The sequence below is a fragment of the Manihot esculenta genome, chromosome 13 (genome assembly GCF_001659605.2).
Source record: "Manihot esculenta cultivar AM560-2 chromosome 13, M.esculenta_v8, whole genome shotgun sequence".
Lineage (NCBI taxonomy): Eukaryota > Viridiplantae > Streptophyta > Magnoliopsida > Malpighiales > Euphorbiaceae > Manihot > Manihot esculenta.
Window position 1 is genome coordinate 10,514,797 of NC_035173.2, and position 18,563 is coordinate 10,533,359.

The 18,563-nt window shown below is 30.3% G+C and overlaps 1 protein-coding gene and 2 long non-coding RNA genes across 3 annotated transcripts; 2 read left to right on the top strand and 1 right to left on the bottom strand.

Moving 5' to 3' along the window:
- The first annotated feature begins 543 nt into the window (after positions 1–543).
- Positions 544–11,649, top strand: LOC110629192. The gene is made up of 3 exons (XR_006348217.1): positions 544–637; positions 744–780; positions 11,227–11,649. It is a non-coding gene; the product is annotated as an uncharacterized LOC110629192 (long non-coding RNA).
- Positions 11,650–12,116: 467 nt separating this feature from the next.
- On the bottom strand, positions 12,117–12,878 carry LOC110629835 (polyubiquitin 8). Its single transcript, XM_021776990.1, has one exon. The coding sequence runs from the start codon at positions 12,876–12,878 to the stop codon at positions 12,117–12,119; it is 762 nt and encodes a 253-aa protein (XP_021632682.1).
- A 1,041-nt stretch (positions 12,879–13,919) lies between these two features.
- LOC110629552 lies at positions 13,920–17,205 on the top strand. The gene is made up of 5 exons (XR_002490230.2): positions 13,920–14,500; positions 15,629–15,728; positions 16,173–16,275; positions 16,409–16,539; positions 16,658–17,205. It is a non-coding gene; the product is annotated as an uncharacterized LOC110629552 (long non-coding RNA).
- Positions 17,206–18,563: the final 1,358 nt, after the last annotated feature.

The following is an 18,563-nucleotide window of genomic DNA, read 5'->3' on the forward strand; positions in this document are numbered from 1 at the left end:
AATTTTTACAATTTAAGCAAACTATATTAGGCACTAAAATTAGTGATAATTAGAAGACCATTTGGGGGTGGACCCTTACGTTTGTCTACATATTCATGAATAGGTTCCTTTTAATGAGACAACTTACAAGGTAAGGTTGCGCAAATAACCATATATGTATCTGAAATAATTATTATTAGGTCCTCAAATATTTTAAAATTTTACTAGTTCATCCATATTTTAAAATTCATTAATTAAAATATCTTTATATTTTATAAAATCTAACTATTTAGTTCTTATGTTAAAAAATTTAGATATTTATATTGCTTAGTCCATATAATTTCTCTCTTATCAAATTAAGTTAAAATAAGTTAATTAACAATTTTTTTTTTTTAATAAAATGACTAGAGAGTTCCATTTTATAAAATTTAGAGATATTTTAATTAAAAAATTTTGAAATAAGAATAAAGTAGTAAATTTCTTTAAAATTTAGGGATATAATGGTAATTTTTTAATATTTATTTATCTATACACTTCATTATTCCTAATCCCCAAACACATTCTTTTAAAGTAGGCTTCAATTCCAAACTCTTTCACTGTCGCAACGCAAACATACCCTTCGCTTTCTTCTGTGCTTGAGGCCGCCATATTTTCTATAGTATGTTTTCTTTTGTTCTCTTCTATTTTTTTTTTTAATTTCTTTTCTTTTTTTATTATATTGATTATCACCTGATCAATTTTTTTTTTAAAAAAATTAATTTTAGGTGTGAGGTGATTATTTTACAAGTATCTAATTGGGAGGTATGTGATTTTATTTTCAATTTTATTAGATTTTTAGTTGTGGCTGGTATGATGATGGTGAAACTATAATCTTTTATTAGATCTAGTCTTGGAGAATGCCCCTGCAGAAGCTTAGAGCATAATTTTCCCTTTTTTTCTTTTTTTAAAAAATAAATATTTAAGAGGAAAATAATTGCAAAAATTAAAAACTAAAAAACTATTTTGATAAATGTGGTCATTCTTAATCTTATTTATTTTTAAAATATTAAACATTAATTTAAGTATTTTTATTTTTATATTCTTAAGTATTTTTATTTTTATATTCTTACCTTTCAAATATATTTAAGTTACATGTTAAACATTTATTTGCATATGATATAATTAATCTAATACGATTTTAGACAACTTAATTTAATTTATTTTTATTTTGTTTTATTTTATGGAGATTTTATAATTGTGTTATATGCTTGTCTTATTTATTTAATTCTTTTTTATTTGTCAGTACCTTGTTTTGTGTCTGAATTATATTCTTATTCATCACTTTATTCTCTTATATGATAAAACATAAATATTTAAATTGGTTTATTTTATTACTAAAACTTCGTCAAGTTGAACCTCTCCTCTTTGCTTCTTGCGAGAGCTAAACTCATAATGCATATGTTTGATTTTTTTAAAAGAAAATTTTTATTAAAAAATATGATTAGAAAGAAGGAAGAGGTACAAAACTAATCTATCCAAATTAGGGAGCAAAATCTCCCACTATGAGAAGATAATCTAGAAACGAATATGAAATCCAGCACAAAAAAAAAAAGCAACAAAATAATTTAAACAATGCAACCTCTACTTGGCAAGTGAATCTTCACTTGATATTATTGACAAAAAAAACAAAAAAAAAAAATATTTTCTGAGGTAGTTTTTTTAGAGTCTTTATAAGATCGAAAGTCTGACTCTGTATATCTAATGAATACAAGTTCTTCTTACTGGTAGATCAATATAAAATCTCTAGTTCTTTTTAAGTACTTGATTTTATGTTTGACTATAGTCCAGTGTTCTCGTCCAGGGTTAGATTGATGTCTTCTAACCATGCCAACTACAAAGTAGATATCAAGTCTAGTGCACAACATTACATACATGAGGCTTCTTGTTACAGAAGTATAAGGAACTGCCTTCATGCTCTCTATTTCTTCAAATGTCTTAGGATATTGATCCTTAGATAGAATGATTCCATGTCTAAAAAAGCAAAAAACCCTTCTTGGAATCTTGCATGTTGAAATGGGCAAAAATGGTATCAATATAAAGTGCTTAAGATAAGTCAGTCATTCTTTTCTTGTGATCTTGCATAAGCTTGACCCCACGAATATGATCAGCTTCTCCTAAATCTTTCATATCAAAATGCTTAGACAACTAGTCTTTGATAGAAGTTAACATATCTACATAGTTTCCTATAAGTAGAATATCATCTATATATAATACTAGAAACACTACCTTTTTACCATTCTATTTTTTATACACCCAAGACTCATCATGACACTATTCAAAACCAAAAGTTTTTATTGACTGGTCAAAAAAGGTATTCCATGACTGAGATGCTTGTTTAAGTCCATGAATAAACCTATTCAATTTACAAAGTAAATATTCTTGGCAATTAGATATGAAACCCTCTGATTGCTTCATATAGATGCATTCATCAAGACTTCCACTTAGGAAAGTTGTCTTAACATCCATTTGCCAAATTTCATAGTTGAAATGAGCTATAATGGATAGAAGGGTTCTAATAGACTTAAGCATGGATACTGGCGAAAAGGTTTCCTCATAATTAATCCCTTCTTTTTAAGTATATCCTTTCTAAAAAAGCCTTACTTTATATGTTTGCACTTTGCTGTATGCACCCCTCTTTCTCATATATCCTTACTTTATATGTTTGCACTTTGCTGTATGCACCCCTCTTTCTCATATATCCATTTACATCCGATGGGTTTAACACCTTCAGGTGGTTCTACAAGTTCCCAAACTTGATTAGAATACATAGATTCCACCTTAGATTTCATAGCTACAAGTTATTTTTTGACATCTTTATCTTGTAGTGTATCATCGTAACATACTGGTTCGGTGTTCACTTCTTCAGGGACCCTATCAAAAGATTCTCCTAGAAGTGTTAATCGAGTCAGTGGTCATCTAATTCTCCCACTATGCCGATGTACTACTAGATCAACCATATTATCATCTTGCTCTAGCTGTAAAGCCGGCAAGGCTATGTCTGGTACAATAGAATCCTAGCCAGGTTCTAGAGCCTCAATATTTTCTTTAGTATCAGTAGATAATGAAATGTCAGGAGGTTCCACCTATTATGTGTGTAAATCAACATCACTCCCAGAGGAGCAGTATTCGATTCAAACCGAAAAAATCGATTAAACCGAATTAATTCAAAAATTCAATTTAATTTTTTATTCATTTTAATTCAGTTCGGTTTTTAGTTTTAAAAATTTCAGTTATTTCAATTTGGCTTGATTTTGATCAAAAAAGATTGAAAAAAAATCGAATCGAATCGATTAATGATAATATTATATTATTTTTGATAATATAGATAGATTAGAGCATAATCAAGATTGAAATATTTCAATTAAATTTTATAATATTAAAAATAAAGTGTAAAAAATAAAAAGTTCAATCGATCAAACCGAACTAAATCACACCAGTCCAGTTTGATTCAATTTCTGTTTAAAATCGATTCAGTTCTATTTTCACAAATACTAAAATTTCAATTTTTGATTTATTCGGTTCTGTTCAAACTAATCATTCCCACTACTTTGAGGGTGTAGTAGTAAATTTTGAACTGTGTGTTGATACGTTTGAGTACTAGCAGTTCTCCCACTACAACGAGGTAATGGTATGTCAACACCGATGGTGAATGGTTTAGTTTCATGTTCATTTGGAAATGTTTTAGTAGGTATGATATCTCCTCTCAATTCATGCAAGGCTAATTGACTTTTGGGAATATAGTTTAGAATATAATCCTTCTTAAGATAATGAGCTTGGTACTAACAATGGCCTTCTTATCCTTAAGACTATAAAATAAACCACCTTTATTCCTCTTGGATATCTAATAAAAAAGCATAATTTTATTTTTGATTCCAGCTTCCCTGCTATTCTTTTCAGCTTATGGGCTAAGCAATCTTAGAGGTGTAAATGAACCAAACTGTAACGACCCGGAAACCGGACCGCTATCGATGTTAGGATCCAGATTGACTTAAGGTCGCCGGGACCCGTAGCAAGCCTACTATACATCCTATACATCTGATAAAATCCCATACATGATCATACATTTTCGTAAAAACTTTAAAACTTTCACATATACCAAGCTTGACCGGTGCATGCACCAAACTGTATACATAAAACCCCATACTAGAGCCCTCATCAAATGCTCTAGTGGGTCAACATATCATACATCAAGCTTGGTTCAACATTTCTTATCAGTACAACATTCCATATAGATCATGTACAAAAAGGGATTAACTATAAACATTAGGACCAAGCACAATACTATTTCTCATACATTACTTTACATTACATCATTTTTACATTTCGTTACATTACATGTCCACTAAAACTCTATTACATAGATTATACCATAACTCTGCTGACTTTCCCATAGCTACTTGTACTCCTGCAAACCTGAGGGTTAGGGGAGAGGGGTGAGCTACAACAGCCCAATGAGTAGAATAATAAAAACATTTAAATAACATATGCCATCATGAAATGCATCACAACACAAGTAAATCACATCACGGATTGGACTGACCCAAAAATTCCTCTACTCTGTGTCCGGCCCTCGGTGGAGCTCCTTAGGACTTCTATTACATACATAAGCTCTGTGCCCGACCCTCTGTGGGGCTCCTCAGGACTTCTATTACATAGCATAATATCTAGAGGGCTAATGGGTCGTCCTGTTGTCCATCCACACCCATAATGAATAATGCAATGCGGCATATTCGTGGATTCTAATGCAAACAACCTATTACATATCATGATGCTTGAACATGCTTAAAACAATTGCTTTCTTGAAATAAAAGATTAGTTTAGTTCCACTCACCTCTGGCTGACTCTGAACTAACTCTGAAGCAGCTGTCTCACTGCTGATCACCTCGGTTCCTCAGGTCCGATCCTACACAGGTGGACTCAAATGAGGGACCAAACATACTCTATCATAAGTCTAAACATCTCCCCAAAAACCCCTTTAAAACATCATAAAACATGTCTTGAAAACATGCAAAGGAAGGCTGGACAGGGGACTTTCGGCGGCAGGTTCGGCGGCCGAAGGTCCTTCTAGAGCCGAAAGTCACTAACCTTCGGGGGCAGTTCGATGGCCGAAATTCCCCTCCAGAGCCGAAAGTCCAACTTTCGGGGGCGAGTTTAGGCGGCCTAAAGCTGTCTCCACAGGCAGGTTCAGCGGCCGAACCTGGCTTCGGCGGCCGAACCTGGCTTCGGCGGCCGAACCTGGGCTCTCCCAAAGGGCAGAACCTGATTCTGCCTTGCAAAACTAGCCACCCACAACAACCCAACATGCATTCAACTATACTAAAACATGCATAATCACTTATTCATGTATATAGGGGCATAAAACTAGCCTATACCCCAACAAACATCACATTTATCATAAAGGGTACATAAACCCTAACACTTTAGATCTACTCTAAACATGCATTAAAACTCTTAACCCCTTCTTAAAACTTACTTAAAACATGAAAGAAGAGGAGGATCTACACTTACCTCTTGAAGATCGAGAGGAGATGCGATTCCAAACTTGGAGATGTGTAGAAACGAACTCCGGAGGTCTCCAAGCTTCTAAAACCTTGATCTTAGCTTAAAATCTTCAAAACATGGTAAAAACTCATAAAAACTCTGGGAGATTTGAAGGAAAACATAAAATCAACCATGGAGGGTCAAGAACTCACCTTTGCCCGAAAATGGAGAGAGAAAAACTCGCCCATTTTCGGACATGGAGCCTTTTATAGGTGGCTGGCCAGACCACCTTCGGGGGCCAAAGGTGCTTCCGCAAGCTCCCCATGTTCGGCAGCCAAACCTGGGTTTTCCTCGGTTTTTTTCTTTCAAAACTCAGTTTCTTTCTTCGTAAAAACCATAAAAACATGTAAAAGCATTTTATAAAAACATATTTTACCCTTCTAGAGGGTTCCGACATCCGAGATTCCGCCAGAAGGTAGGAATTCCGATGCCGGAGTCTAGCTGGGTATTACACAAACTATTCGTGAGCTATTCGATACTCAACTCGATAAAATCTCAATCGGACTCAGCTCATTTTCTAAACGAGGTGAGCTGGAACTATCAATTTTTAGGCTCATTTAATATATGAGTCAAATTTGAACTCAATAGTATTCGACTCACTAAGACTCACGAGTTGACTTGTTAAGTGACTTGCCTGCCTCGTTAAGTGGCTTGGAAGCGAGCTCATTAGGAGGCTTGCTAACTAAACTCTTTAAAGGCTCATAAATAGATTTAATAATAATCTCATTTATAAATATATTAAATATAGACATTATAAAAATGTATATTGTATAAAATATAATTATTTATAATTTTATTTTAAATTTATAATAAAAAATAAATTAATGCTATCATTATATATTTGAAGAAATTTAATAAATACTTTTTAATGGAAAAATTATAAATACCATATCTTTAATATTTATTTATATTATTTGTCTCTCATCCTTAATTTTTAAATTATTAAAAAATTAAATAATACTAAATTATATAACCGTACATAAGATTAGTTTATGTCTATATCCATTTATTATGCATCTATACTATTCGTTTATATATTTATCTTTCGCTGTATGGCTCTCTAGATGGATTATAGATACCCTCTTTATATTTTTAAAAAATATTTTCATTAAATCCCTTTTAATCAATTATTATTATTATTATTATTACTTTTATCTTTATATATGTATTTTATTATTATTCTCATATTTAATATTACTTACTTAATTTTATGAATTAAAATTTTTATATAATTTAAATATAAATCAATAGAATTTTATAAATTAAAATTTTTATTTAATTTAAATATAAATCAATACAATGCTATTAATAAAGTTTGAGTAGAATGTATATACATTATTATATTATTTAAGTTGATTATATGTATATTAATATATTTATTTTATATTTATATTATACCTATAGTATTTTGTATATAATATAAAATAATTTGATACAAATTGTATACTTGAATTAAAACTAAATAATAATATATAAATAATCAAATGATAATATATTAATTAATAAATTTAATATAAAAATGATTATTCGTACTAACAATAAAATTATATAATTTTATAACTTAAAAAGAAATTCAATCTCTCACTCACCTAGATAAACCATCCGTATATAAATTTATTTGTTTATTATATATGCTTTAATTAATTTTGCATAAAAATTTAATATAAATATTTAAATAAATAATTATTGAACTCAGTATTATATTGTCAATTTTATATTAAATTCACTTTATATAATTAAGTAAAGGGTAGTATTTGATAAAAAATAATATTTAAAATTATAAATAAATAAATATTGAAACCTTAAAATATTTAATATATTATCATATAATATTTCCTTACATAAATAATAAGAAAATTAAAAAAAGAAAACACACAAATTGTATTTACTGGGATTTGAACCCACAACCTATAAAATAAAACAACCATATGTCAACCATCGGTCCATAAAGCTAGCACTAACTAACTTTGCACCATCATATATATGATACAAAAGAGTTAACCCACATCGAAAGTTTATAAAGATCGACGGGTGGCGTTTCCCTATAAATGAAAATTTTCCTCAATATTGTGGTTCAAATCAAGATTTTAGCTACAAGAGACTTCTAATAAATAATATTTAATTTTATTTAAAGTTTCTTCAATTCTTTAGGTTTTTAGTATAAATGTTTAAAATTAAAAATTTAAATTAATTAGATTTAAGCTAAAAGAGTTTGTTAACAACTTGAATTCCTGCTCGAGGTTGAGCACATTTAACTTTTTTTTTAATAGAGCTTGAATTTTCTAAAACTTAGTTTAGTTTGATTTGATTATACTTCTAGGCAACCACACATCCGAACATGTCTAGGGCTAGTTTTGTAGGAGTTAAAGGTACTAACTTAGATGGAATTAAATTTAAAATGTATGCTGCTTAAAGAAAATGGCCAATCTGAATAAATCATCATTTATCTAACCATTTCCATAAGTGTCATATTTCTCCTTTCTGTTATATTATTTTGTTGTGACATACTAGGTGTGTATAATTGTGAAGTAATTTTTTATTTTGATAAATAAAAAATGAATTCCCTAGAGAGGTATTCGTTGCCATGATCAAACCATAGTGATTTGATATATTTTTCATGTTGCCTTTTCTTTTCTACCTTAAATTCTTTGAATTTTTCAAAGCATGTAGACTTATAGTGCAACAGGTAAATATATCTATATCTTAAGTAGTCATTAGCTTGGGCACTTATTGGGTCACACAAATCAGAATGAATTAGTTCTAAAACTGTCATTGGCCTTATTACTTTTTAAGAGAAAATGTCTCTTAATCATTTTATCTTCTAGACAGGATTTATAGGTTTGTAGTGCCTCCACTTCCAATGAACTCAAAGATCCATCTTTGACCAACCTAGAAATTTTATCTGAATTAATATGACCAAGCCTTAAATATCAAAGATAAGTATGATTAAATTCAATAGAACATTTTCTCTTAAGAGGTATAACATCTAAACTATTACATTCAGAATTAAGCTACAGTTAAGGTGAATCTTATAATAAATAGATCATCTATCAATGTGCTAGAATAAATTATTTGTTTTCTAAATTTAATAAAGACTTAATCATCATTAAATTCATTAAAACAAACTGAATATCCATTAATTCATTAAAACAAACTTATTCGTTCTTACTCAAACTAGAAATATAAATTAAATTCCTTCTAATTGAAGGCACATATTAAATATCCCTTAAAATCAATGTTCTATTATTCTTAAATGCCATCTCCTAAGGAGATACTGACTTCTCCTTCACTTAGCTGGCGCATTACTTGAAACCCCTACAAAGAATTGCAGACATGATTGGTGGCTCTTGAGTCTATGCATTATTGGAGTATAGTTGAAACAGCCCTTTTCCAAACTGACCCAAATAACTTTTGGATCAATTTTTCACTTGGTCCAAAATGGTTAACCCAAGTTATTTAGTAGTTTCATGCTAGCTATTATATACAATTTAGATTTTTCATAATAGTTAGTACCAAACTACTAAATAACTTGGATTAACCATTTTGGATCAAATGGAAAGTGGGTTCAAGAGTTATTTGGGTCAGTTTGGAAAATGACTGTTTCAATAGTCAACACCACTAAACAGGTTTCAACAGCCAATAAATAAAAAAGAAATGCATCTTGTTTCTTCTTACCTATTTAGGTTGGACACTGCCATTTCCACTTACTTGCATTAGAAATACTTTTCCTTAGGCTTTTTCACAGTACCACTTGCACTATTAGCTCTAGGAACTATTTTGGGCTTAGGTTTAAGAGCCTTTTTCTTCTTATTGTTCTATTTCTCGGCAAAAGAAAGACCTCGCTCAACATTAAGTATAATAGATGCAATATTCTACTTAATGATAGTCTCAACAGCTTACAGCTCATTCAAAAACTTAGAAAGAGTAAAATCCATCTTATTCATATTATAGTTCAGACAAAACTGCTGAAAAATGACTGGTAGAGTGTGCAAAACCATCTCAATTTGAGTAGCCTCGTCAACCTTGGCACTAAGGATCTCCATGTCATTCAGAAGACTCATCATCTTTAGGATATGGACCTCAACAGGAGTTTCTTCCTCCATTTTTGAAGTAAGAAGCTCCCTAAGTATTTTTTACTTAGTTGCACTAGTTTGGTCTGCAAACATCTCTTTGAGATTCTCCAAAACTGATGTTGCAAAACATTTGACATGGATGCCAAAATGCAACATTGTGCCATATCATCATACTTAACCCATTTCTGATAAGCTTGGTGACCTTTAGAGGCACCATCACCGGGTTTCTTAAGACACATCTTAGTGAATATAAACTTGTATTCTTCGGCAGTAAGCACATTGTTTAAATTCCTTTTTAAGTCCATATAGTTTGGATCTTCAAGCTTGTTTCGGATTAGGATGTTGATAAAGAGATTGAAGGATGCCATCTCTATACAAGATTATGCATAGAAAACACAGCATATCAATAACAATTATTAAATGAATTTAAGTCATAATTTTAAAAATAAAATTGACATTAAATTCACTTATACATTCGTAATAAGAGAATTTAACTAATTACTATGTGATGCATAATTAGTAAAATTATAAGTGAAAAAAAAAATTACATTTAGTCCATACATCTAATTAATTTACTTAGATGAAGATTTAAAATAAAAACAATACTAATTCAATAGAAGAATATGCAAATAGTCACAATAAATAAGTAATGAAAACATTGGAATATCTTTTTAATTTTTAAAATTTAAATAAATTCTATTGAACTCTAATTATCATAAAGCAATTAATTTTTAAAAGAATTTATCACCAAAATTTTTTTAAAAAAATATGTAAAAATTTTTAAAAAAGAATTATTGAAAAACAGAAAAATAGCTGAAATCTAGTCCAAACGACCTCGAATGGACAAACAAAAACGGACAGCACAACATAGCTGTGCATTTTATTTAGAAGGCCAATCTAGAGAGGCAAGTATCTCAAAACTCAAAGAAGCAACAAGATCCTAAGAGAAGATTTTGCCCCTGATCTAACAATTCTGAAGAGATGAAGAAAGGATTATATTCTGAATTTCCTCTAAGTAGACCTTGCAAAGCAATTGAGGGAAAGTAGACAACCATTAAGTAGAAACTATAGCTTTATTGATTTTGATCTTATGATAAGATCATGTGGAAGGCTTACCATGCAGAGGAAAATCAATTAGAGCCAAACATCATACAAAGAAGAGAAAATGATTCATGCCAATGATTCATTAATTGTCTTAGTAGTTTGTATGACTTTTGGCATTTCATTAGTTCTTAAAGATACGAATCAAATTGTTTTCAACTACTCATTTAGTATTCTTTGGTTAGCCAAGTTACTCTTAACGTCCTTAAGACACTTTCATAATTTTATAGGAATACCATTTGAGCTGCAAGCTCTCTATATCTTCATATTCTTCATAGCCTCTCTTAACTTCTACAAACTTGTTAGTCACCCCTCATGCATGAACATGCAAGTTAATTATTCCGTTCTTGTATTTCGTGTGTTTTTTATTTTTATATAGCACAAAAACCTATTTATTTATTTATTATCAGTTTTTCTTAAAAAAATATTTTTATCAATTAATGCTATATATTCACTAACACTTAATTAGTAATATAAAGTGATTACTGAATAGCTAGGCACAATGGAAGAAGAACAAGTAACCTTCCTAATTGATGGAGAAACAGAAGTGAAGCTCTTAATTTCAATCCCAACTAGTGCAACCATAGAGCAACTCAAAGAGAAGATAAAGGAACAGACAGGTGTTCCAGTTTCTCAACAAACACTTCTATACGACAACACAAGCTTGTCTGATTCTTGCACCATCAAGGAAGGTAAATTTTGTTCCCCAATTGTTGGAGTTGTTCTTGATGTTTCACCAGCTCCGAAGGAAATCAATGTGAATGTCACAGTCACTTGCCTAGCTTTCAGAATCAGTGTCATTGTTAACCCTAATAAGGAAACTGTGATACAATTGAAGCAGAAAGTTGGTGAGATTTGGGGTATTGAGACTAAGGATATTACTCTTTGGAGGCTTTCTAGGAAAATGCAAGACCATCTTCCCTTGTACAGGTACTACATCAATGAAGGCTCAGATGTGCACTTCACTAGGACTGGAGAACCTCTTAGCTTCTGATTGGAAGGTATAAACAGGATGAATTACTATCGAGTTTGTATTTTTATCAAAATTAACTATTTAGTAGACTAAACTAATCTTTAGTTTTTTTTTTTCTTTTAAGAAAATTTTAGTAAACTTATTTTAAACTTGAATAACTATATGGTTTAGTTTATATAATTTTAAATATTGAAACAAAATATTATAATTAAAATATTTAAATTGACTGATTTAAAAATAAAGGCTAAATAATTAATTCTAACGAAATATAAAAACTTAATAATAATTTATCCATATAAATATATATTAAATGAGATATCCATGAGGATTCTCACAGAGGTTTATTATAGATAGGGTTTACTCTTTTCATCTTCTGAATATATTTATAAAATTTAACTCTGCATCATAACTCAGTATCCATTTCGGCTCACTGTCCCCTTGAAGACATAAAGAGAGTCTCCATTCTCGACGCCATGCCAGCGAAGGCTACAATTATCTCGCATGATCCTCTGCTTGTGAATGAACAAATAGTCATCTTCTGGAAGAATTTTTCTGCTCAAAAGAAGACTCCTTAGATCATTAACGGTGCTAGAATCCTTCATCTCCAAAGGAATGCTCGCTGCATTAAGCAAAGCAGAAGAAGTTTTCACCACAATGTTCAGCTTTCTTGTAGGAGGATCATCTCTTAGACGATTCACAGTCTTAAGAAACACAATGATCTCAGAGAATTCACCAATACCATACTCGCTGAGATTGCGAAAATCTTCATCTAATTCTACTCCAGAAAAGAAAAGAGACATTCTTTTGATTGGTGTGCTCTCAACGATGTGGATTTTTTCTTTCAAGCTACGCACAGTGTCTGTTGTATCAACCTCTATGTTAATCTGCTTCGCTGAAAATTTTACTGTGATTTGAATCTTTCCACTGTGATTATTGAATGGGGGAGGAGTCATTGGCTTGATTGTGAGATCAATCCTTGTGCCTTCAGTGACAATGGGGTAATCTTCCATGTCTAGTCCATCGACCAATTCCCAGCCAAGGATTGAGAGAATTTGTGCAGACACTGGAACACCTAGGAGGAGCTCAATCTTTGCTTTGATTTCAAGAACAGGTTCTTGACAGCCAACTTCTATGAGAAATTCTCTTGCCCAAGCTACAATGGTAACCCTCATCTTGTCTCTGAAAGAAGGGGAAAGATGATCAGCAAGAATGGGAATTAAGGAAGATAAAATCATGTTGGAGAAATGCTATTTGTATGGTTAAATTCAGCCTGGAAGCATTTTGTTTGTGGTTGGAAGCATGAATAGTTCATGAATCAAGCATTTTTCCTTTGAAAAATAGGAGAAAATATATATATCCTAAACTCATATACTGAGAAATTTTTGTCTACACCAAGATGTATATATACTCAACATGTATATGCAGGGAAAACTACTCAGGCTTATTTTCCAACTGAATATCACCTCAAGGGAAGTATGGAAAACTACTGCTTAATTGCTTGTGAAATTTTTTTCAGCAAGCAATCTTCAGGCCTTGAAGTGTCAAAGTAGAATTTATTCAGTGCCACCATTGTATATGCAATGAATACATCTTGATTATTTATTAATTTTTCTAAGAATTCTGAAGAGATGAAGAAAGGATTATATTCTGAACTTTCTCTTAATTCATCATTGTGTATTGCTTATTAAATTCACGTAAATCTACCCTATCTATAATATATTCATTTTAATGAAATAATTTATTTTTTATTATTTAATTTTAATTTAAAAATAAAATTTATTAATAAATATATATTGAGATCTTAATAAGAATTTCAATATGTGTAAAATGAGTTTTTTTTTTAAAAAAAGTGAAACTCATTTTTTTTTAAAATGATTTATTTTTTTAATTAAAAAAATATTTTTTATTTATTAAAATTTTTAAATATTCTAGATATCAAAAAATTTTAAAAATATTTTTTAAAAAATATTTTTTATAAAACGAAAGAGTCTTTAGTAATATATTTTTAAAATCAAATAAGGGTCCCTCACTATATATAAATTAATATCTTCATCCAATTTCTATCAAATTAATGTACGTTTTAATAAAAATGTCAAACTACTATTTATTATATTTAGAAAGTGAAAATATATTTATTATATATATATATATATATAAACATACGGTAATATGCTTTCAAAAAAAAAAAAAACATACGGTAATAACACTACTAAAAAAATTATAAAATCACTAACGGAAAATTCTCCATTAGTGACGGTAATAAAATTGTCACTAATAAAATTACTAATTGACTGCCATTCACCGTGTCTTTCTTGCTCGACATTGCTCACACGATCTATTGAGGGCGAGGGCTTGTTCCCTATCATCAGTACCGAGTTATTTCCTCTCCTTCTCTTTGATGTGTTTGTTGTTTGAGCAAGGACGATCGGCGACAACAACAAGTAGAAAAAGAGGGGTAGACGAGGGGCTTTGCTTCTACTTTGAAGCTTGATTTTGGTCGATTCCGGTCATGGGCAAAGCAATTTCTTCAATTGGGAAAGAAATTACGGCAATGAAATTATTAAAGGTCTGATAAGAGCCCAGCTGATATGAAATCAATTGTGCCCGTAGTTATAGCTGGAGTTTTGGGTATATATGGTCTGATTATTGTTGTGATTATCAGTACCAGAATTAGTCGCAAGGCCGACGTATTATCTCTTCGATGATACGCTTACCTTTCTTATAGTCTTGCTTGTGGCCTCGCTGGTCTCTCTGCTGGTATGGCAATTGGCATCCTAGGGAATGCTGGTGTTAGGTAATCTCTGAACTCTCTCCCCCTAACCCCTAATTTTTAAATTCTAGTTCTATGATTGTAGAAATTTACTGATTCTTCTAGTTGGTAGATTGCCTGATCTGTTTGCTCATTGTAAATTCTAAAGCTATTTAGTGCCTTTAGAGTTTAGATTTACAGTAGATTGAAGAACTAAGCTTGTGTGACATGATTTTATGGATTATCCAAATTTGCGCTTATTTACGCTCGGGAAACTAACTGATTCATCAATCCGTATATGTATATAGGCTAACTAATTCACTGCCCTAAGCGTGAGTGCAGCTCATAAAAATTGACAAGTCTAAATTTTAGCTCAATGTTGTCTCATTTGATCAGTGTCTACAGTTAAATTGTGTAAGTTGTTCTGGAGCTACTTGGGTTTATTTTGACCTCATTCTTCAGCTCTTTCTGAATGTGGATCAATTTAGGAGTATGAGAGTTTTGCTTATGCTTTTTGATATTTGTGTTTTGTTAGTTGGTCAGAATTCATTAGTCCTGTGATCCACGACTTTGATATATAAATCAATACTTCGAGTGAAACTGATTAAATTGGTGAAATAATGAATTTAGGATCTCCTGCAATCTGTTGTTTCTTGAAATTCCAAAAATGAGTTGAGTTCTTTCAAATTTATACAGCACGAGATGAACTGCCATTGCTTTCTGATGTTTTGTTAAATTTTAGTTTATCTTTGGGTGCTTATTTCCTTTCTTATGGCCCTTTAAAACAATTGTCATGGAGTAATTTTAAAGTGCCCTGTGATTCCATGCAAATACATTACATCAAATGGCAAGCCAAATACATTTTTATTAAATTCTTCTTTCTCCAATTTCAGCCCTTTGTGTACAATAACTTTCTTTCTTTCTCTATCTTTGAAATTTGCTTTCCTCAGATTACTTTCACTTTTGCAATGCAGTTTTTTATATTAATTTGATTTTTCTTTTATTACCATTGTAATTATTTTAACTATTTGATAAATATAGGAGCCTATGATCTTTTGCTAGTGGGGAATTTTTGCTTTATTTAAAATTGAAGTAACTCAAAAAGCAGTGCCATGATAGCAATTGATGTGCTGGGATTTATATCATATGAGTTTTTTGTGATTTCTTTCTCAGTTTGCTGCGTGGATTGCTGCATTAATAATCTGTCACTACCTAGCAGTTGCTGCCAATTTGAGCAAGGTTACTAATAAAAGTGTAGCTTCATGTTTAAGAGGTAAGTTTCTGAAAAATTTATTGTTTTTCTATCTCTTGGTCTGTGTTAGACCCTTAATCTTGTAGCTTGACTTAAAAATCCTGAAAAATTATAGCTTCCTTGGGTAGAGTCAAATCCAATATTATTGATTGTCTAAAATAGTAAACACATCCAGTAAATTTAGCTTCTCTATTAAACTGATATTTTATAATAAATTTTTATCATAAATTAGTAATTTAAATAATACATACTTTAATACTAAATAAAATGTAACTAATAAGTTATGATCACTATTAATATTACTATCTTTGCTGGTGTATTAGTTAATGAATTAGTAGAAAGTATTTATTCAAATAAATTAATAGTATAATTAGTTTGATGAGAATTTTAAGAGAACTCCAGTTTTAATGGGCAACTGCTTAAAAGGATAGGGTCTTTTCTAACTTCATTTTATTTTTATTGCAGTTGCTTGCGTTCTGCTACTGTTCATATAAAAAAGCCATCTCCCATGAATATGGAACTTATTGTATGCAGCAAGGCTTATACTGTAAAGGATCTAATTTTTACAGTATGCAGTTCCTAACTTAAACTTATTTAAACACTGCATACTGTAAAACATGATTATTAAAGCTAACATACTTTAAGTTAGGAACTGTAAAGGATCTAATTTTCCAATTATGTCTTTTTGTACTTTCTTTCAGGCTTTGCGCTAAATAAGGCAGATAGCTCAAGAGGTTTCTCAGTCTAATGTGACCAACTGGGGCAGATGACCAGCAACATTACAAGCATTGAGTTAGAGGTTAAGCAGGTTAATAGCTCGTAATGTTTTACGGTATGTAACCCTATCTATTAATTGTTACCTTGTATTTTGAATCTAGCAGTGTTTTTAATGACTTTTTAATCGTTATATTATCAAATAAATATTATATTAATATATTTTTATACTGCAGGAGTACTAAGCAGGAGTGGTATAGAAAATTAAACGAGTTTGCTACGCAGCAACAAAAGAAAATGAGTGAGCCGCCAAACATAGATGAGGGCCAACTGAATTACGAGACAGTTGGCGGTCCTAGACTTCTGCATATTTCTATAGTTCTTCACATAACTCTACCTCATTCTCTTCTGCACCCAACGTGGATATTGCTTTGAGTAAGCAAATGAATTTGATGATGACTAAAATTGATAAGCTCGAGACAAAGAATGGTAGACTAAACTTGGTTGTGGAGTAGCTGCAAGAGTTTATGCATAAGATGATGGCACAACAGGGTAGTGGGACATCCTCTCAATTTCCTCCTACCCCTGCTCCACAACAACACTGTGGTGATGCCCTATTTGATCTGACTAGCATGCAGACAGCGATGAAGATATAGATGATGAGCTGGAGAGTTTAATTTGATATGTTTTATAGATGATGTCTTTTTTTGTTTAACTTGTAGAACTGAGTACATATTCTACTTAAAATAGATATTATTAATGCAATGTTTGACATTTTAAAACACTTTTAATTCTACGTATAATTTTAGTGATTAAGTTGGTAGTTGCTTTTATATAATATAATTGATTATGTTTGTGTTGAGATCATGAATATTATTAATGTACAGGTGTAGCATTATGAAAAATAGGCATGTGGTGAAAAAATAAATGATGTTATATATAGCTGAATTCTCATATTTACTAACGGATTATCAATAGACCGTCTGTTAGTATCAACAAAAAAAAATTTCTTATTGATCCAATTAGTTGTACTCTATAGTAACGAAATAATAAAGGAATAGTGATAGAAATTTCGTTAGTATTTATAGCGGAATTGTGATGGAAATTTTGTTAGTATTTATTACAGAACAATAATAACTATTTAATTAATATTTGCGACAAAATAATGATTAAATTTAAATTAGTAATATTTTAAAATTAGTTAGCAAAACTGATTACATTTTAATCACTATCGAAACTTTTCGTTGATCCGTTACAGACATTAATGGATTTTAAAGCGTCATTGAAAATAAAATTATTAATGAAGTTTTTTACTAATGGATAAATTCTGTTCATAATCGATTAGTAATTCGAATTCTGAATGAAATTATATCCTATACTAATAGATTTGTCCGTTATTATATTCTTTACTAATGAATTTATTAGTTATTATATCATTTACTAATAAATTTATCCATTACTAAACTGTGAATTTAGTGGAAATAAATTTATTAAAATATCAAAATTATATTTAACTTTCTTATTAATGGATTTATCCATTATTAAACTGTGAATTTCTTGTAGCAGTGTATAATAAATTTATTAAAATATTAAAATTTAATTTAAAATTATATTTAACGCCTCGAACATAAAAATCCTGAAATAGTAAAATTATTTCTCAAATTGTTTTTAATCACGTATAACTTATGAACCCTTAAAGCTCCAGAAGGTTTAGAACTTTTTCAACTTAATGGTTTTCTATAATTATGAAATATTAATATTATAAATGAGAAATAATTTCATATAGCCAATTGATATAATTGGTACTTTATTAAAAGAGTAACTCTGGATGAAAAATTAAATGGAGGGATTAATTTATATATAATAAAAGATAAGGGAATAAATTATTTAATTTTAAAACATCATACGGATTAAATTATAGGTTCTACCAAAGTCTACGGACTATATTGTCTAAACTTTCAAATTCAGTTTACCCTCTGGCTGCAATTAGTTCAAAAATACTTTCTGCAAATTATATGATTTATGGATTTTGCTATAATTGTGAATTCGCAAATGATATTTGAAATATTTTATTCAACAATCCTCCCTAAAATTATTATTTTTATTTCGATCCATTTTTTTTATTAATCTTTATAATTCTTT